At 45.1% G+C, this 19,750-nt stretch overlaps 3 protein-coding genes across 5 annotated transcripts; 1 reads left to right on the top strand and 2 right to left on the bottom strand.

Annotated features, from left to right (window-relative positions):
* Positions 1-36: 36 nt before the first annotated feature.
* qtrt2 (queuine tRNA-ribosyltransferase accessory subunit 2) lies at positions 37-7,933 on the bottom strand. Of its 2 annotated transcripts, none has more exons than XM_003967950.3 (9): positions 7,856-7,933; positions 7,436-7,660; positions 7,306-7,361; positions 6,306-6,382; positions 5,270-5,479; positions 4,500-4,699; positions 3,695-3,864; positions 904-1,018; positions 37-822 (listed from the first exon to the last, which is right to left on the bottom strand). In XM_003967950.3, the coding sequence occupies exons 2-9, from the start codon at positions 7,651-7,653 to the stop codon at positions 570-572; spliced, it is 1,299 nt and encodes a 432-aa protein (XP_003967999.3). In that variant the 5' UTR covers positions 7,654-7,660; positions 7,856-7,933; the 3' UTR covers positions 37-569. The 2 variants fall into 2 exon arrangements, with proteins under 2 accessions (XP_003967999.3, XP_011606167.2); XM_011607865.2 differs by having other exon boundaries at positions 3,713-3,864.
* Positions 7,934-7,946: 13 nt separating this feature from the next.
* Positions 7,947-16,009, top strand: ccdc191 (coiled-coil domain containing 191). Of its 2 annotated transcripts, none has more exons than XM_011607864.2 (16): positions 7,947-8,460; positions 9,325-9,367; positions 9,468-9,587; positions 9,682-9,860; positions 9,938-10,152; positions 10,314-10,440; positions 10,517-10,707; positions 11,051-11,291; positions 12,182-12,387; positions 12,829-12,914; positions 13,077-13,159; positions 13,246-13,347; positions 13,515-13,658; positions 14,636-14,788; positions 14,943-15,097; positions 15,755-16,009. In XM_011607864.2, exons 1-16 carry the CDS (start codon positions 8,386-8,388, stop codon positions 15,954-15,956), a joined length of 2,322 nt encoding a protein of 773 aa, XP_011606166.2. In that variant the 5' UTR covers positions 7,947-8,385; the 3' UTR covers positions 15,957-16,009. The 2 variants fall into 2 exon arrangements, with proteins under 2 accessions (XP_011606166.2, XP_029699065.1); XM_029843205.1 differs by having other exon boundaries at positions 15,759-15,962.
* zdhhc23b (zDHHC palmitoyltransferase 23b) lies at positions 15,980-19,600 on the bottom strand. Its single transcript, XM_003967923.3, has 5 exons — positions 19,412-19,600; positions 18,227-18,385; positions 17,407-18,096; positions 17,011-17,178; positions 15,980-16,905 (listed from the first exon to the last, which is right to left on the bottom strand). Exons 2-5 carry the CDS (start codon positions 18,364-18,366, stop codon positions 16,632-16,634), a joined length of 1,272 nt encoding a protein of 423 aa, XP_003967972.1. The 5' UTR covers positions 18,367-18,385; positions 19,412-19,600; the 3' UTR covers positions 15,980-16,631.
* Between the last annotated feature and the right edge of the window lie 150 nt (positions 19,601-19,750).

The following is a 19,750-nucleotide window of genomic DNA, read 5'->3' as shown; positions in this document are numbered from 1 at the left end:
TTAGTGCAAACGTGCTCTCATCAGCCGACACGCGTGTGAAGAGTGAGGAGCTGCTTTTATTGAATCATCCAGGTGAGACATAAAAAATATTCTCAAGGCAAATGCTGAAAAAGCCTTAAATGATGGAAATCCAATTACACACATCTTTTTGATAGGAGGAGAAAATGGGGTAGTGGTGGGGGGGTGGGTTGCATCCTCGTTCCCCTCCCTCTGCCCCGGGGTCACTGAGTCCAGAGGATGAGTTATCAACCAGCATCCGTCCACACGTTTCTTTCTTTATGCAGATTTCTCCTGACCAGCAACCAAACATCTGCTTGTTATCAGCTCCGATCGATACCGGAGCTTCAGGTGAGCGATTGTCCTGTGAGAGCAGGCTGCAACCTCAGTGGGGGGAGGCAATCTGGTGGGTGTCTGTATCGTCTGTACTGCATCCTTCCTCCTCTGAGCGTTTGTGAACTTTTCCATGCACTGAGACGATTTGCCTCGTGCGCAGTGGCTCTAAACTGATGCTTCCTTAAGCGGGAAAAAAAAAGCAACATCACCTTCCCCCCGCCTCTGATTTATCGGGCTCATTCGCTTTTCCCTCCCGGCCTGTCGCCTTTGCTAAGTACCCGTCTCTGGAGGAGGTCGAGTTTATCAGTGGCCAGGGCTTCTCTGAGGGCGCTGAAGAAGCCCTGATAGTGGGCTGTGTTGTGGATCATGAGCAGGACTCCGGCCAGCAGCTCATTGGTTACGAGCAAGTGGTGCAGGTACGCCCTCTTGTGGTTCCTACAGCAGTAGCAACCACACCCTTCCACCAGGGGTCTGAAGTCATCTTGGTACCTGGCGAGACATTAAAATCCAGCGCCTTTAATGGCGATCGAGTGCTGCTTATGAACGGCCGGGCTTTCGCCAAGCTGTTACCTTTTATCTTTGAGATTCATCTCAAAGGACGTCATCTGCGTTTGACCGTCCACCATATTGTCTCCGTTTTGTTGCGCCTCCACAGGTGCGTCCCTCTCCTGCTCCAGTTCTAGCACTACCAATGTAGACATGCATGGGAATTAAACCAGTGTGTATTCAGAACATAGTTTTATTTAATGGAGCAGAGGAAAAAGTCCCTGGATAGAAAACTGTGGTTGTCAGCCCAAAGGCAAAGATAAGAGCCTTGGCTTTTAAACAGCATCCTACTTTCTATCCACCCCTGTAACATGATTATTTCCTACATTCTAACAACTTCTCCTGCATAACCATGAAGACCGGATGGAAGGAGCTTCAGAGCTCGACAGCGTTTTGCACGATGGTAAAAATGCAAATAAGAGAAAATATTTGAAACCGAGCGAGTTGAGGCAGAGCCGACGAAGTTGGTGAAGGGAATTTAGTGAAGGGAAGTGGCTCAAGGATAAGCCTAAGAATAAAAGACAAACATTGAGGTTGACCAAAAACAACAGTCGAAAGAATGGAAAACTACAACAAAGGAATTTTGGCTTCCAAAGACAGCGCCTGTAAATATATATATGTACATATATAACAGTCTGTCTCTACCCCTGCTTTAGTCTGCTTGTTTAGCATTAACAAGTCCTCTAATAAGGTCACCTTTGAGGCTTTTGGCAACAAATTGTTACATTACATCTGACTCCCAGCCATTCTGCCTACTAGACCTACAAATTTAGAGGGGGGGTCACTGCTCATTTGCCTTTGATACAAGAGTTTGAAGACTGATGGAGGAAGCCTTACTCGTTGCTAAATTAATTGCTGGTAATGGAATTATTAAGGCACTAACCACATCAAATTTGGACTTTTAAATTGAACTCAAAATTCTACATGGTAGTGATTTCTGTTATTTTTAGATGACACAATAACATTAATTATAAAGTAAATGCAGGATGATTGACACGTCTGCTCTTGTCTTGAAAATGACAGATCGTCCATATGGGGAAGAACCTGATCATGTTGCTACGCTTTCCAGCAACTAATTAGTACTTTGGTAACAAATGGAAGCAAACGAAGGAACGAGACAGTTTCAGCCGTTATCTTGGATACGATGGCCTCATCAGTCATTAGCTGATTATTGATGCTGTCAGGCATAAGTGAGGCCATATGGCTCTTTCACATAATCCCCAAAGTTTTAAAAAGTGCATAAATGTGGTCACTCACTCATTTGTTAGTCAGAAAGTAAAGTACTGAAGGAGAAGAACATAAGGAAAGCTTGATGAAAAAGAAAGTTGGAGGCAAGCAGCAAACTTCAAGAAGGTGAGAAGGACGGAGGGTGAATTAGCATTAGGGTCTGCTGGGCCGGGAAAGGCCTTAACTGCCCCCCATGGGGCCTCATAATTGGCTGAAAGGGGAATTCAGAACATTTCCACTGGTTTGACATCGTCACTCTCTCACCTGCTCTGAACTCCATTAGAGTCCTTGTGCAGAATCGATTAGTGCTGTCTTGCGCTGAACGTTGCAAGGCAACCCAACACTGCGCCGCACAAGTTTGACCCAACTTTTTAATGAAGCGCCGGCCGCCGTCGGGCCGAGTTAGTGCCACGTCCTCAGCAACAGAGACCGCCGCCTTAAACGAGCCGCTACCGCCATTGATTTCACTTCAACCAGTGAATTTCTTCCCTCCCAATTAGTTCAACTGACCTGAGGCTATAAAATGCTCACCAGCAACTACATGCAAACAAACAAGTGCGGCGATCTTGACGGTGGTGACCAGCGCATCCACGAGGATTCACACTTTCCACCAAGTTACCCTGAACCAGTTCAAAGAGCAGTCACACTTACTATTGCTCACAGTTTTCAAAGGAAATGAGGAGCCGCTTTAATGAACAACAAAGGCTTAGTACCACTGAACCATATAATTGGATATCATCATTACTTTTTTGGGGGGGGCAATGCGAAGTGGAAGCAGAACAGCTGAGGTGACACATCATCAGCCCTCAAAGCCTGGATTCTTTGAGAGGCGGTTGGAGTCAGTATTTCTGTATATTATCCCAAAAGTTCTAAATATGGATTGAATGTTGCAACGCAGCCGAAGCATCAGCGGTCCTTACGTGCGCCGCGGCCAGGAATCCGAACGAGGGGACCGGTTGCATCGATTCAGTTCAAGTTGGGGGGAAGTTGAGAATGCAAATGGGAGAAATCAAAGAAACGCCACGTAGCAGCGCCAAGTTAACATTATTCCCAAGCAGACGCAATTAGAGTGGCACACGCTCATTATCCAAAGTCCCAGTCTTGACGTGCCAATGCGCCACAGGCGCAGAGCAAAGTCGCTCTTTAATAAAGGAAGCGCTGTAAACCCGATGGGTCAACAGGGAGTGCAAGTTCCTTCATCACGCTGGTGCGTGAAAAAATTATTTCATAGCTTTGGGCAAGACCGATTCACCTTGAATTAATACAAATGTGATCGTAAGAGAGAAACTGAGTAGGAAACAATGCATTTGTTATGAAAATCCTTCGAACGAATGAAGTGAAACCGATGCAACTTAAATGAGGCAAAAGAGTTGTTGATAAAAGGAAAAGACAATTAAAATACAACTTGAAGTAGGCTTGATTTTTTTTTTTCTAAGTTAGTGCTTGTAAAAGTCAATAAACTGTTGTTGAAATTTGATAAACTTTGATAAGTTGAGGTTGAAAAGCTAAAAAAAAAAAGAAAAAAAAAAAGACCTCATTACCTCGTTAAAAATGTTGAGTTTTATCACATTAAAGCATTTCACCACACCTGTACTGGGCGCACTACCTGCGCGCTCCGGGTCCGGGGAGATGTCGAAGCTGAAGCACAGAGCGCAGCCTCGCTCCGTCACCTGGAAGGGGAAAAACGCCTCGAAAAGGTCCACGCCGGCCCCCACGCACGCCAGCACCTCATCAGGCTGTCCTACGCCCTGCAGCAGCCTGAGCCACAAACAGGAGGCAAAGCCTTTCATTTAAATACCAATAAATCCTAATTATAAATGCTAGTTACATTAAAACATGGTAACTGTTTCAGTGATAAAAGACCTTCCTCCCCCTCCAGCCACATGTGTACCCCTGTGTGTTTGTGCTTTGGCCCTTCTTGGGCTCTCAGTTAAGTCGCTACCTGCATCTTTGCCTGCAGGCATCAAGATTAATTTACCATTTGGAAATTACTCTGCTGCACTTCCCAGAAGTGTGAGTTAAGTACCACCAGGGACAGTGCCCCTCGGTATTGGAGATAAGTCGGCTTGCAAATAAACTTGGAAAAGTTTGCTTTCGCATAGATACAGATGGTCCCTGCACTAAAACTCAAAACCACAGCCAGAGCTCTTCCTGCAGCTCCAGGAAAGCAACACCCACACAGGACATAACCAGAGATTTTCCAGAACATATTATATATTGCATAGATAGGGTGAAGTATTGAGCATAGAACTAATAAGAGAAATAGAATTCATTCATTCCAAATAAATCATAGACTCATGTTTTTGATTTCATACCTGCTTCCTGAAAGACCACAAAGTGGCACCATTTTTCGTCACTATTCTCCCACTAAAGTGTGCTTTGACAATGCTGACCTGGGTTTGTCTTCAGGCAGCTCCTTGGTCACCGCGTTAATGAGCTGGGTCCTCAGGGCCTGGTCCATAGAGCCCGCTTGGAAGCCATCCAAGCAGAATCCTCCCACGGGTCTCTTGGCGGTCTCCCTTGCTGAGCGAAGCCTCTCTTCCAGGATGTCCCCACCCTCAACCACCCCAAGGATCTCTGCTCCTTCAAACTCCTGGGATGAAACACAGGTATTAAAGATCAGAGCTCCCACATGATCGCCTTTTCTTTGCAATATTACAAAACTCCGTTCTGATGCCTTAACATGAAGGTGACTCCGCATGACGTCCTGGAAAGCTCCGGCAGTCAGTGTGTGCAATGGGAATGTCTGTTCGCCTCTTTGTTCAACATCACTCCACCTTCAATTGTCTCATCGGATATTTGGTTGGCAGAGAAGTAATAAAACACACAAAAAAGAGGCCAGAATCCAGCAGAGGATCAGGAGGGAAAATAAGACCTCTCGCACATCTCTGCTGCTAAATTAATGCTATTATTAGAAAAAGCTCTTCTGAACCATGACGTTGGTTTTAGTTCATCAGTGTTAAAGTTGCATCACATCACTTTCATAAAAAACAAGGTTTCATTAGTCATGCTTGGTGCCTTCACAAGCACCGATAACCTAATGGTTATATGCTTCCGATCTATCAGGGCTGTGCAGCAGACACCTCTGCCTGTGCTCTGCATTTCTAATTTAAAGATGGAACCCACGTATCAGCTGTGCGTGCGCTCTCAGGTGTGTGCGTACCTGTGAGTTCTTGTGCACAAGCAGACACTCATCCAAATGGGCCAGCGTTCGGTCCACCGATTTCCGAACTCTTTTGCGCGACGTGTCGCTCAGCCACGTCTCCCCGTCCGCCATGCTCTGGTACCAGTCGGGCTGGATGGTTCTCTGGAGGGCCATGAACTTCGCCGCCGTCAGCTCTATGCGTCCACCGCTGCCCCACACCGACACCGTCTGATGAAAACGCCGGAAAGGCAGCACGAAGACGATAATTGTTAGGAACGTCGAAGCTGTGATCTCTGATTACAGCGAAATTTCTAAAAAAAAACGATTAATTAAGCAGAAATGAAACTGGTTGAAGACAACACAAATATATAACCTATAGTGAGTGCAAAGGTCAGGCATAAAATCATCATCACCTGACTAATATTGAGGAGTTATTCCCACTTTTGCTGTCAAGCCCCAAGCTGTCATGGCATGAACTCTACTAGCCCCCCAAAGGTGTGCTGTGGTATCCAACACTAAAATGTTGGCAGGAAGTTTGGTAGTTTGAAAAGTGGGACCCTAAAATGTTTGCCCACATCCCACAGATGATCGACTGGACAGAGATCTGGGGATTTTGGAGGCGTGTTGCTCTGGTCCAAACCATTCCTGAACTATTTTTTGTTCTGTGGGAAGGTGCATTATTATGGTCAAAGGGACCACAGTTATCAGGGAATATGGTGTCCATCACAAAGTCTTCGGCAATGCTTGTGTAGGTGGTCCATGTCCTGGTAACGTCAACCTGGATAGCAGGCCCAAAGGTCATTAAAGGTAGCCTTCCAACCAAGTCGCCCAGCCACCACAATTGTGCCCTTGTCAAACTTGCTCAAACCCTCATGTTTCCTCTTTCTTACACATCAACCCAGAGGACAAAGCGTCCATTTGCTGCCTAATACATCCCAGGTGCTATGATAAAGAGATATTCAGTGTTAATCCTGTCACCTGGCAACAGTCATCGTGTTACCCTGCCATAATATTTAACATATAGAGATATGCGTTTAGGCAATCTCAAACTCACCTTGTTAGTTGTGTGACCTGTTGGGCAGGAGGTTGCTGGATCATGAAGTGAGCAGTACAGCACTGTATCATGAAGACCTGGTGCACAAAGTAATTGAAGGTTGACAAATGTTTATTGGCAAATACACCTAGTCCAAGAGATTAAAAGCCGCAGAGAAAACTGTGCCATGCCTACATGAATGAATTCTGGGATTCAAATAAAAATAAACCTTTATCGCATAGTTATCAACCACATCCTGAATGTTTTGTAGTACAAAACACAAAACAGCAGCCTTGAATATATATTAGCCTTTTAAATGCATTATTGACAAAAGCAGTTTTATCCAATCAATCTTTTTCATCTACAATGTTACTTGTCCTTTATAAATTTGTACATTTTCTGTGACATTTACAACAATCTATAGTTCTTTAAGCCGGGCGGCTTAAAAGTCAGATACAATCGCTTTACAGCAGTGTAATATACAGTTGATTTATAACCCTTTATAATCATTGGAATATTTATGTTAAGGGCTGTTTTCCAAATGGAAATCAAGGACAACCAAAAAATCAATGAAATTATTGACAGCGTTTGTGTTGGGGTTTTATTCCAAGGTCGCAACCTGTGCAGCTGAAACCTAGATATTTAAAATTAGAATTTCACACAATATTGATGCATTATTTTGATGCTTAAATCACACAAAATTACCTACAACAACAAAGGTGGGGAAATAATTGGAAACATGTGATAATGGCCTATACAATGCTCAGAGTTCTACAAGAAAAACTGTGACAAAGATAAACATGACCTAACTCCTATTATAGAATAATGAGATCAAAATCTCTGTGATACAGGTGTTCATCATTCCAAAGTAGTGGACTGACAGAGGTCAATGTAAACACATCCAGAAAGCTTCATTGGACAAGCTTGTTATCCAACTTTCATGTTCAATGATTCGACTAATGCATACTTATTGCTTTATGTACTAAAGAAATGGTTCAAGCAGAGGTTGAAAAAGGAGTACCTGCAAACTTCCTGAAGCCATCCTTAAACTCCTCCAACACTTCCTGGTGCTCTGCTCTTTAGGGAAAACAGAGATGGAGCTGAGCTTTAAATGCAGAAAGAATTTTTGTTTTGAGGTTAGGTTATCTTACATAGTTGACAGCGTGACCTGGGTGACAGAGGGGAGGTCTCTCATGGTGTGGAGCGTGTCCTGAGTGAGGTGTGGAACTGATCCAAAGTGTGTGTACAGCAGACACCCTGGGATTTTCAGAGAGTGCTGTCCGGTTCTGCCGAGCCCCTTCAGGACACCCAACCGACCTTTTCCCTGGACCACACGGGACAGCTCCAGCTTCATCTTGCTGCCAGCCATACGTTTTCTGAAACGATCGATGTTTTATAGCGCAAAGTTGTAGCTAGCGTTAGCGAAAGCACGTGAAACTATAACAATCAATTCAACTGTGATTTGTGTTTAGAAAGCAATTCAAGATTGAATTTAAACGATAGACAAAGCGTTCAGCTTCTTCTTTTTAAAATCATCTTGGTTGAGGTTTAAAGTATGTTAATAATCTTACCTGCAATGTCCCCAGCCTGACAATGACTACAAGTCTCATGAATATGTCGTCATCACCGTCGCCAACAGAAAGACGTGGAAGTGACGTGTAAAAGACAAAAAAGGAGTGCATTTTTTTAAATGCTGTACTTTATCCACAGTTTAATCATATATAAGATTTCTTAAGAATTCAATTTCAGAGCAGAGATTTATTGAAAAACTAGATTTGACTTCAATGAGCCAACGAACATGTGTTGCTATGGTTACCAAAGTGACGCCCGAGATACACACATGGCCTAATGGGAAATGCTGTCAACAGAAATCGTTAAGGAGATAAAAATGAACGTATAACGTGCTTAATTAACTACATTACCCAGAACCCCATGTTGGCAAACCTGTCCACTGAAGTAAGTCGACTTAGTGTGTTAGCGAAAGCACTGTCATACTTTGTGTGACTTTGTAATACTTTTTTTCCATTTAAGGCTTACCCTTCGAACTCTAGAAGATTAATTTGTGAGTTATTATTATTAAAGTAAATTTATAATAATCAACATGGCATTTCATAGTCATAGTCATTTATTCGAGTGGAGTGGACTTGACAAGACTAAAACACCTGGAGGAAAAAAGGTACGTTTTAAAATCTCATCCCCTTTTTACATTTCTGAGTGGGCCCCACTTACGATCTGGTTTACCTTACTGCTGCTTTTGTCTCCTGTATTACCAAGGATTTTACGTGACACCCAGTGTTTGTTTGTTTTGTCTGTTTATGGCCTGGTTGTTAGCAAAATATCTCAAAAAGTAACGAACAGATTTTAATTAAATTGACCTTGGCAGCTGCGTGTGTGTGTGTGTGTGTGTGTGTGTGTGTGTGTGTGTGTGTGTGTGTGTGTGTGTGTGTGTGTGTGCGTGTGTGTGCTACTACGGGAATGGTCAAATGATATTTTCTTTGGCTCTCACATACACTGAAATACGGATAAATAAATTGCTGTTGCTACAGAACCACCATTTTTGACACTTTTAGAATGACCTTTTCAGTAATCTGCTGACTTAAGGCAATGGTTAAGCTTCTCCATGAAATAACCTTCTGACATACTGTAAGGATCAGTTCCAATTTGCACAATGCATGGCAGCTCAAGGTGTCTGTGAGCTTAGCTGGGCTTTAAAAATAAAATACAGGCACAGGTGTCAGTGACAGCAACATTTCCATCTTCAGTTGGCTTCTCATGCAAATATTATCAGCAAACACTTGAAATGGTTTTCCTGTCATGAACAGATTCATGTGTACCATGTTGATTTTGATCAATGAAGGTGGGAAGAACCTCTGTGTGTAATATATTTGTAGTTTTACCCTGCATGCATTTGTGGCATCAGGTTAAATATGAACCACTATGATAAACCTTGTGTTTTCAGTTTGAAAGTGGAGATTACCTCATAAATTGCCTTATCTGAAATCTCTTATGAGAAACCAACATCCTATCTGTATTATTACAGACCCCTGACCATTTAAGAGACCACAAAGACGCATCTGCAGAAGGTACACCAGTTAAACGAACCCCTGTTGAAGTGTCACTCGTTGGATTGAGGTGTTGGGCCTGTGCAGCTGGAATGTGATACATCTGTGGTTGCTCTTTTAGCTCAGGCTCTCCTTAGCAAATGGATGAGCAGTAAGTTGCAGATGGAGGATGAAGGTGACCTGACGTCCTCATTTGAGAGGAAAAGCACCGCTGCTGCCACAAGCTATGGAAATTTTGACGGTAACGCAAGATTAACCAGTGTCAGAACGATGTATCTTCATTGTCACAAGCTACAAAAAATAATGCCAAATATTTAATCCTCTTTTAATGTCAGACCTGTACAGCAGTCTGTCTGAGGAGAAAGACAACAGAGCTGTGAAAGCGGTACTAAAAAACCTCATGGAGCGAGAAGTGTTGGATGGTGCAATGATGGAGAAGCTAGCGCTGGATGAAGGACAAAGGAGGAAGATGTTTATAGACCCTGCCATCACCATGGAAGTGCGACACCTGCAGGTAAAATGCTGAAATGAGCGTCCTCAATTAGCATGAAAGACTTCGCTTGCTTTGACTGCCACCGACTGCCTCTGAAGGTGCGGCAGAATAGGGCTCAGCGGGAGGTGGCGAGGCTAAAGAAACAGAGCGAGATCGAGGCTCAGCAGGATGCCAGGCGAGAGGCAAAGAGGAGGGAGGAACTTAGGGAGATGAAGGATTTACAGAGGCAGGAGCACTTGTTGCAGAATGAGATGGCGAGGCTGCGACGTCAAGTGCAAGAGAGGAGACGCCGAGAGCAGCCGGGTCGACAAAGGTATCCTCGTCTTTAATGAAGCGACCCACGCATCTGACAAATAGCTTGTAATTTTGATTTGCTGGTCTTTACATTGACAGAGTGAAGAGTTCCTTTTCTGCACTTGCCAGCTGACACTGCAACTGTTCACTGCTTCTTTCTCGTCCGTGTTTTTTCCGCAGAGAAAAGGAAAAAGTTGAAGCAACAGAGTCCATAGGCCCCCAACCTGCTCCTGGGCAGCAACAGGCTGCAGAGAGCCTATATAAAGAAAAAAGCATACATACCATGATTCACATGCGGAATCTCAAGGTTGGTACCTCCACTTGGCCTGCGGGTCGTTGGCTGCATCAAGCAGATTTAGCCTAACGTTTACATTGGCCTGCAGTGTTTGCAGAAGCACTTCTCCATATGGCGCTCCACTGCGCTGGACCAAAGGCTGCTTATGGACAAGACGTCGGCCCTGTACGACTGGAAGAGGAAGCTGAGAGTGTGGCGTGCATGGCGGGCAGTGGTGTGGGCCAAACAGAAGCAGCGGGAGGTCAGGAGAGCAGAGCAGGAGCTGCGTGTAGACAACAGGCAAGCAGCCAAGAGAGATTTCAATGGTTTTGGAGCGTATTCATTATTACTGACTTAATGTGGTGTCTGGAAGTCAGAATTTGCTGTTCAGTGTGGATTCAATTATTTGTTTAAACCTTTTAAAGCACCATTGAGGGCATGCGTTTGCTCCTTCCTCCTTCCCTTCCCCCTCGTTTTCTAGCTTTTCTAGAAGGAGAATAATTCTTCCACCTTCTGTGAACCACCTATAGTGCTCTATCTTTCATGTTGGCTGGGAACTCTCATGTCCTCCATTGACAGTTCGTGACTGACTCCAGATTTCTAATAAGGAATGTTATTTCTTGTATCTGTTATTTTTTTGCAGGAAATGCCAAATAGCCACGAAGAACTACCACAGGCGGCTGCTGCAGAGATGTTTGGCAGGGTGGCACCTGTGTTGTCGGATGCAAAGGGAAAGAGATGCAATTCTGGCTCAGCAGGAGGAGACGCGGCACAAGATGGCTGCTTTGATTGACGCGGTGTCAACATCCAAACTCGACGTCAGTGACACCCCAGATATGAAGCCGGTAATGACTCCCCCTGAGGCAGCTAACCACCAGGAGAAGGTGAGATGTGCTCTCAGTAATTCAGTTAAATTCTTCGAATGTGAAGGCCGAATCACTTTGGGGCATTACATAAAACTGTCAAAGGAACCAATTCTGGTAACGCGTGGGTGTCAGGATTAACGTTGTGAATGTAAGAGATGATTTGGTGTCTCTTTCAAAAACACTGAACCACCGGGGTATTAAGACTCATTGTGCTGCTTCACAGACCTGTTTAAAATGAAAATGCGGGGAAGAGGAAGAGGTAAAAGAGATCCATACGTGGTTCCGTAGATGAGGACACAGAGTTAATCCATGTGGTGTCTTGCCTGTTTTCAGAGTTTTGAAGGTTTTAATCAAAGGCTGCACCTGGACTTTTTACCGAAGAAATGACAGGATGCGGTGAATGTGGTCCTTAAGGGTTATACAGGAACCACAGATGGCAATTAAAGTTTATCCTTGAATTATACTGTGAAAACAACAGCGACAAGTGAACAATGTTTTTAGCAGCAATGAGGAAAAAGACAAGTAAAAGCATAACCTTCTTTCTTCTGGAAGATGTTAATTTGGGTCTATGCTGTATTAACTGATTTACACCACATTTAAGCCCTGCCAGAATGCTAAGCAGGTTACAAAAAAAGAAAAATTCTCGAAAAAAGTAAAGTTGATAGGAAGGATGGATGGATGAAAAAAAAACAGTAGAAATAACCCGAAAAGCCCTTGAGGGACAGAGGAAACGTTATCTGTAGGAGTTGGTGTTGGAAAAGTCGGTGAGAAGCCTGCCAGCTCCATCTGTGCTCATATCATGATTCCTGCAGCCCAGTTATGGAGCTCCATCCTATAAACACTGCATTCTCCCTAAACCGAGACCCAAGACCCATTCGGTAATGTCGTGTCTATTTCTCTACCCATAGAAAAAGCACCACAGGTCAGAGACTTTTGCCCCTGGGGCCTCTGCACACCTTCAGAGAATGACCTCCGTGGGGCACCTGGCCAATCCATCACAGACGCGGCACGTCGCCTGTCGCCATGCGGCTCCAACCGCAGCTGAGCTCCAGGAGGCGGGAGGCAGGGTGGAGCACTCCGGCAGCTCCGAGAGGGCAGCATGGCAGCGCGGCAGGTTAGAGAGCAGACGCACAGTCCAGCAGGAAATGTGTGTATACCTCCTCCTACACACAGGCACACACACACGCCTTAAGCGCAGAAAGAGCATATAGCAGGACTGAGGGAGGGGCAGAGGAGGGGAAGCATTTCTGTCGGAGCAAAAACACTCCAGACCAGAGAGATATATTTATAGGGTTTCATGGAGTTCCAGAATGCCAAACAATGCCTCAGGTTCATAGAAAATTGGAAAGCAACTATGTATTTGGTTTGTTTTTAAACCAGTTTGAGCTGTTAAAAGTTCAACATTTGAAATTTCCAGGGTCCAGATGAAAAGAGACCCATCCATTAAAGCGAATGTATTTTTCTTTTCATGCAATGTGCTCGAATGAATGCATCCTTGGGCAGAGTTTATATCTGCCGCTGACCTTTTCTCTCTGCCGTTCTGCCGCTGACGCAGGACACAGAGGGTCCCTGCAGAACCCGGCGGTGTCTGTACACCTCAGAGGCAATCAAAACCGACCCGCTCGCATCCAATCATCATGGGTGAGTCTGCAAGTTCAGCGCAGGCATCGGCAGAGGACAGCCCGTTTTTGCTCTCGCGCATTAGCCGCGTCTTTCTGAGTAGTTTTACTGCAGGACACATACTACGCATTCGTTAGGACCAACACAGAGCGCTCACCACGCTCTCTCTCACTCTCTGTGAAGCCACGGAGGCCCGGGCGCGCCGACGAGCCGAGCGGTGGAAGGCGATTGAAGAACACAAGAGAAGGAGGGCAGAGGAGAAGCTGGTGCGGCACTGATGAGTTTAAGACCCCCAAACCATTTGGTAAGGTAATTGGCATTGTAAATTGTGTGGAACGATCCAACTTTTCAGGCTGCAATGAAAGCGGCCGAGGAGCAGATGCAGCTGGAGAAGGAAGAGGAGAAGCGCCGGTCGGTGCAGAAAAGGGAGGAGGAGAAAAGGCGTGAAAAAGAAGTACGAATTGTTTCAACTTTAATGGGTGCACTTTACCCCAGTGGAACCTTACTGAATATTAATGTGTGTGTGTGTGTGTGTGTGTGTGTGTGTGTGTGTGTGTGTGTGTGTGTGTGTGTGTGTGTGTGTGTGTGTGTGTGTGTGTGTGTGTGTGTGTGTGTGTGTAGAGGGAAGAGGAAAAACAAAGGGAGATCAAAAGGCAACAAGAGCTCCAGAAGCTAGCCAGACAACACTACAGTAAAAACTTGCTGTCGCGGAGAGGATTGCTGCCATGGAAACGCTTGAGTGACCTAAGCAAAGCAAAGATGAAAGTAAATCACATGCCTTTTCTATTTTAACTCTCAGCAAGCGCAACGTGTTCCCAGTCAAGTTCCACAGCTTGACACTTTGATAACACATGTTATATGGTGCTAAAAAAAAAAGGCAGCACTTTAGCCTCTCCATTATTACACCACCGTGTGCACATGAAACTGATAAGCACAGTGGATAAATTTGGTTTTAAAGGGTAAATCCAGGTCTCCATGCAGACACCTGAGTTGTAATAATGCATAGTAAATCCTCTATGGATATGGAATTGCTTAAATCGGATGGCGCGGGTCCCGCATCTTTTGTCAGGCTTTGACGGCAGCACGTTTTAGTCACATAATGCTGTTATTTACACCATACACAAACATTCATTCCTGGCTCATAGACCATTGAATTTTTCCATAATCTCCCCCTGGATCTTGTCACATGATGGGGAAATAATAGCTAATAATAACATTGCGTGCTTGGATCATTTTTTCCTGGTTACGGTCCCATTTCCTTTATTTCTGTGAATTGCTATTGTTCTTCGCACTGTTTTCAGAAGTGTTAGCTTAGTGATAGATTTTAGCTCATAATGTACTATAAAAAACCACGCTGTGTATCCAAGGGCAACCTGATCCAACACCTTTACCAAGATGATAATTGTGAGGTATGAACTCCCATCAAGCAGCTGTAAAATTTGATCCTTCAAGCAAGATGGAGAAAAACCTAAGAATAACCTATTGTTTATGCACTTACTAAAATATACCCACAAAAGCAAATAATTAATGTGTAGCTGCTTTTCTGTGACAGTTTCATGCTTTGGACGGACAAAGCACAACCTAAATATAGCAAATCTTGTTCAGCAAAAACTATACGGACTGAATGAGACTTAGTCTTAGACGTGCTCTTCATCATTTCACACCATTGTCTCATCTGGCACGCGTGAATGTGCTTCAAAGTATTTATCAAAATGTATTATGCTCTTGCTCTTCCCTGCCAGCTGGCTGGGAGTCACTACAATCGTTTCCTCCTGCGACGGTGCGCGCTAGGCTGGCACCAGTCAGCAAAAGCATCACAGTCGGATAAACGAGCTTCTGCGGACCAACTGTACCAGCGCCTCCTGCTTCAGAGGAGCTTGAGCTGCTGGAAAAGAGTGGGTTTTCACAAGCGTACAGTCACACACACTTAACCGGACAGCGTTCCCATCTACTGCCAGTGATGTTGAGCGTCACCTTTTTCCTGATCTCCATCTCCACAGTCGTCATCCTTCTTAACTCAAGCGATTACATATGTTTTTTCTCGCTCAGATAAAGGTCTGGAGGACGATTCAGGAGGAGCAAGCCAAACATTTGTATCGCACTCACACTCTGAGAAGGTTCCTGTTGGCACTGTGTGACCATGTGACCCAGCAGAGGCTGCTGTATTGGGACCAAGAAGAGTTGGCTCATGAGCACCATAACAGGTCAGGATACACACGGTTGCCCATATGTTACTCCATTAACATAACCAACTATGAGGGGGCACACCTAAATTTGATTTCTAACCAATAAAAAAGCCATAATCTTTATCTCTCTTCATATTGTAATTAATTAAGTAAATAATTCCCTGGTGTTGTTCCGTAGCTCCAGATTCAAACTAGTTGCTATAGCATAGTGTGTAAAGCCTGATGCTTTGTAGCTTATAGATAATTAAAGAATTTCCTCAATAATCCTCCCATAAGCTAAATGAGTTTTGCTAATACGTTCCTCCACGTGCATGGCTGTTTATCAACTTACTTGTTTAGCTGAGGAACAGTAGGGAACTTTAGTTTTACAGGTCAATTTGGCAAAGGAATTTCTTAATTTCTTAAAATGAATAATTTAAGCAACATCATGATGTCGCTGCCCTCGTCACAAAACTTTAGGAAAAGCTTCATTTCAGCTTCCCAGGAGAGGTGAGCTAAATGACCACATCCTGCAGGTGAATCCCCACTGGCAGCCCAGCTGCCATGGTCAGTGGGCCCCCGGTAACATCTTGTGAGAACTCATTAAGTGTTGTCAAGCCCACCGGGGCAGGTAATGCAGTTTCTTACTGATCACTTGCTCTTTTCTCTCTTTCTCTCCATCTGTCGGGGTTTTAGACAGGTGCTGCGCCGATGTTTCCTGGCCTGGGGACAGCTTCCACAAATACAGCACGAGGAGAGGGTGAAGGAGGGGCGGAGAGAGAGACTGGCATGTAAAGTGGTTGAGGTCCTCCCTGACTTCCGGTTGCAGTTGGCAGAAACTCTCCAAAATATATGGGACACTGACACCAGTGCTGCATCTGTCCCAATAACTGAATAAACCAAAACACAGACTTACTGTTGTTCCATTTAATTTGAATAAATTAGCATTAACAGAGACTTAAAACCTCTTATTTGACTAATACAAGTGGCAACAGTAGAAAACCAGACAATTATACATTTATTTTCCACTGCAAAGTAACTACTGATACATTCTACCCATACAATTCAACTCCAAACCTACCCTTGATCTGTGATGGTGTAACACGTCTGAATGAATATCGACAGACGTGACAGTGAACAATATTACTTGAGTGTCCAGAGACCATCCTTGAAATGATATTCAGTGATTTGTCTGTGCTGATACATTGTATAACCACAAGGCACTAAAATGGAGAGAATATATGGAGACAATATTCAAGTCCATTAAAAATGGTGTAAAAAAACCACTGTGTTTAAAAGCAGTTTAAAAACATGAAATAAGGCATGGATGGACAATTATTACTTCAGCATAGTATCAGAAATGTCAAGGTTTGTGAGAAAATATCCAATTTTCTGTTATTAGTGTTTGTATAAGGAGTGTTTGGAGAAAACTTGACTTGGCCAGTAATACCAGTACAAGACGATAAAAACTGTCAGCAAACTACTGAATGGATCCAAACTGCCCCCTAATGGACATTGTTAGAACAGCAGCTATAAGCGAGTAAATCCTTGAACCGGTTTGTGTATCAGCTCTCTAAACCAGGTCTGTTGGGGCCACAGCCAGAGCATTACATTTGTCTCCCATAGTCAGGAATTCTGTCCAGTTGCCACGGAAACCCCGAGAGTAGACCCCTGTGTCCACGACGAGTCCCCAGTAGGTGCTGCGAGCGGTTTTCTCCCTCAGCGCCACACGTGCCTCCCGTTCAGTCACGTTGTGACTGATGTTGATCACCTGTACCGCCAGCAGGTGTAGGAGCCCGCCGGTCACAATACTGCTGTACCACGCACAGGTGAAGCAAAGTGCAGTGCTGCAACACACACACACACACACACACACACACACACACACGAAGGTGGGGAAACCATGAAACGAAGATGACAAGCAGGTCAATGCAAAATATTCTTTCCTCTACCGGTATTGGTTGTAGACCCCCGGGCAGGAGAGCAGGGCGAGGAGGAGGGGTTGTTTGGGACACACGCTCTGTAGTACCAGGCTGATTCCATACAGGGACGTCAGCAGGAAGAGGATCAGCGTTAGGAGGAAGCTGCGGTGGTTAGCCTGCCCTACGCAGCTGTTTATCCTGCCGTGTCACCAATAGATGGGGACAGATGAATGCACAAACACACACATAACATGGTACAGAGACACACGGATTACTACACTCCACACGTGCAAGGTGTGCATGCAGGTGAAGTACACCAGGTTTCGGAATATGAACTGTGAACAGATTAAAGACGACAAAATGTTTGAGGTGCAATAAAACAAGTAGGAGCGGTGGTCGAGTGAAAGGCAATTTGACGGGACCCACCAGACACAGTGGTGGTCAAGACGCAGCACACAGACGCCACAGATCCGACAATGGCCCGCCCTGGGAGGCCGCATCACCCTGCAGGTCGTGCACCAATTCCTCCTGCTACTTTCCTTTGGCTCCGCGTCCTCCTGCCCTGAAGACCGGATTCGGTCGGCTGCAGCCATTGTTGCATCCTGCCTGCCCCCATTGATGCCTGTGCTGTTGTCAGTCAGAGAGCTGTCACACCTCACTGTACAGGGTACCGGGTTCTGGTTTAGCGGCACAATACCAGGTTCACGCTTGGTGTAAACTAGCGCTATGAGGGTGAGTACGACCCCTACAGTTACCATGGACACCTGGGCCAGGCTGATATCTCCACTAGGAAACACCTCTGTGATGAATAAGTAGTACATGTATCCCAATGAGAAGAGGGCGAGGCTGAGGAAGAAGAGCGTCTGGCCTTTCTTGTAGTGGGTGAAATAGTAATACCACAGGACCAGGCCGGGCAGAGCCGTCAGGACCACCAGGCCGAGCAGGAAGTGGAGGGCAGCGAGGTGTAGCAGAGCAGGAAGGAGAATAAGAGGAGGGATGATGGACAGGTCCACTTTCCGAGCTCCACCCCACAGCCAAGGCACACGAACTCGGTCTTTAACAACTTCAGCCACCTTCGCTAAAGACTCGGCTCTCTGAGGCTCCCTCTTCACAAACCTAGTACAGATTTTACAAAGGGGAATATTTTTCACACAAGGTTAGAATTAGGATTCTGGAATCACCGGTGTATAACTACATCTTTTGTTGCATACACAAAAGTTTGTGGAACCCCGGATTGTTGTCTCACCTTTCACAGGCATCATCCAGGTCCTCACAGTCGCAGCAGCAGGCTGCGACATGGCTGCGTTCCCCATGCCTGTTCACATACTCGCAGCAGCACAACGTCACCTCCTCCCCCTGCTGCACCCTGGCGGCTCGCTTCTTCATGACGGCCAACCCAGACAGCCTTTCGGATGAAAACGTGATGGACATATCACACCTTACCCCTTATTTGTGAGCGTTTTAGATGGTGGGGGCGATTTCCAAACTGTTTCCAAAACCCGCTCATCTGAACTGATTTACTCCAACTTTACATCTGTCGTCCTTTAATGAGGTACAGCCGCTAAAGGGCACAGTACCAACGCAGCTTCTCAGCTACTTTAAGCCCACACAGATGGATGTAGGCAGCAGTGGTGCAGTGGCAGCAATTCTAACAGCGGCATGTCCATTAAAACTAAACTAAAAACTACTGATGTTTTATTCAGCTCAGATTGGAATGAACAACTACTGATTAGCATCAGACCAAGCGTCACTTTTGTTGTTGTTCATTGATCACTGATGAAGACTGGAAAAGAGGACACCCGAGTCAAGAAAGGTAATACAACACGAAAGGGATCATTTTCCGAGGCAGCCTTTGTCTGCAAAGGTTTACAAAGAAAAGAGTGTGTAATGTGCACTGATTAATGAGTGTGCGATGGCCACCAACTGGCACATCTGTTCCTAAAGAGGAAGTGTATAATGCTGCCCCAAGCATGAGTGGGATCGTGGTGCTTAGCACTTTTACATCCAGTTGGTAACATCTGAAACGTCTCACTTGCAATGTTAACAGCACGTCTTGCCAAACTAAAGGTGGCCACTTTTTGCATGAATGCAGCCGATCACTAGAGGGCAGACGTTCTTTATAAATAACTGGACTTGATTGCGTTTAAAATGTCTTTAACAACTTGACTACAAGAGATACTTCCTACCAAGCACGAAGCATGCTAATCAAATAGTTTTTTGATATTAGTCTGAGATACATGTTGAATAATACAGACAATACAGTTTTAAAAAAAAATTCCACTTGAAACAGAAAATAAAGTCCAGGACAGTCAGACCATTGCCGTTTGTAAAGTTCACTTATATGTATCTACTATTGAATAATGGTCTGCATCCAAACCTGAACCTAGCAAAGAAACGCCAATGTTTGTTTGGTAAAGCTTATCTTCCATACCTGGCTGCTTTTGCCGTTACATGCTGACACTTTCCCGTAAATATTGAAGGAAACGCGAGCCTCGCGCTCGAAGGCGGAAGTCGTTCTCCGGAAAGAGCGGCTGTATCCGGCGTTGCTAAGATACTGGCAGGTCTCTGGGATTACAGCTATCAAGAGTTCGAGTATCCAGCTCGGCCAGCGTGTGGCCGAATTTGCACCGGTTGGGAATCAGGTTTGACGGGGAGGGAGAAGCGAATGGTTCTTCCCCCGAACTGAGCACACAGTCGCGCCATGACGTCAGAGAGGCGCCGTTTGGTTCCGCTCCTCCCCGGACACCTTGAGACTCTGACAATTGCAACT

This window comes from Takifugu rubripes, chromosome 10, assembly GCF_901000725.2.
Source record: "Takifugu rubripes chromosome 10, fTakRub1.2, whole genome shotgun sequence".
NCBI lineage: Eukaryota > Metazoa > Chordata > Actinopteri > Tetraodontiformes > Tetraodontidae > Takifugu > Takifugu rubripes.
The sequence above is the reverse complement of the archived record's forward strand: the minus strand, read 5'-3'. Positions and strand labels throughout refer to the sequence as shown.

What these genes read in the sequence shown, in the direction of transcription:
- qtrt2 (XM_003967950.3), bottom strand. Translation starts at nt 7,653, where the DNA reads ATGGCTGGCAGCAAGATGAAGCTGGAGCTGTCCCGTGTGGTCCAGGGA. An exon ending in CAGGTCACGCTGTCAACTAT is followed by an intron (nt 7,362 to 7,435) that starts GTAAGATAACCT and finishes TTTTCCCTAAAG; the next exon opens with AGCAGAGCACCAGGAAGTGT. An exon ending in CTGCCTGAAGACAAACCCAG is followed by an intron (nt 3,865 to 4,499) that starts GTCAGCATTGTC and finishes TTTGTGGCTCAG; the next exon opens with GCTGCTGCAGGGCGTAGGAC.
- ccdc191 (XM_011607864.2), top strand. Translation starts at nt 8,386, where the DNA reads ATGGCATTTCATAGTCATAGTCATTTATTCGAGTGGAGTGGACTTGAC. An exon ending in CAAAGACGCATCTGCAGAAG is followed by an intron (nt 9,368 to 9,467) that starts GTACACCAGTTA and finishes TTGCTCTTTTAG; the next exon opens with CTCAGGCTCTCCTTAGCAAA. An exon ending in TGGAAGTGCGACACCTGCAG is followed by an intron (nt 9,861 to 9,937) that starts GTAAAATGCTGA and finishes CTGCCTCTGAAG; the next exon opens with GTGCGGCAGAATAGGGCTCA.
- zdhhc23b (XM_003967923.3), bottom strand. Translation starts at nt 18,366, where the DNA reads ATGAAGAAGCGAGCCGCCAGGGTGCAGCAGGGGGAGGAGGTGACGTTG. An exon ending in CTTGACCACCACTGTGTCTG is followed by an intron (nt 17,179 to 17,406) that starts GTGGGTCCCGTC and finishes GTGACACGGCAG; the next exon opens with GATAAACAGCTGCGTAGGGC. An exon ending in GGGGTCTACAACCAATACCG is followed by an intron (nt 16,906 to 17,010) that starts GTAGAGGAAAGA and finishes TGTGTGTTGCAG; the next exon opens with CACTGCACTTTGCTTCACCT.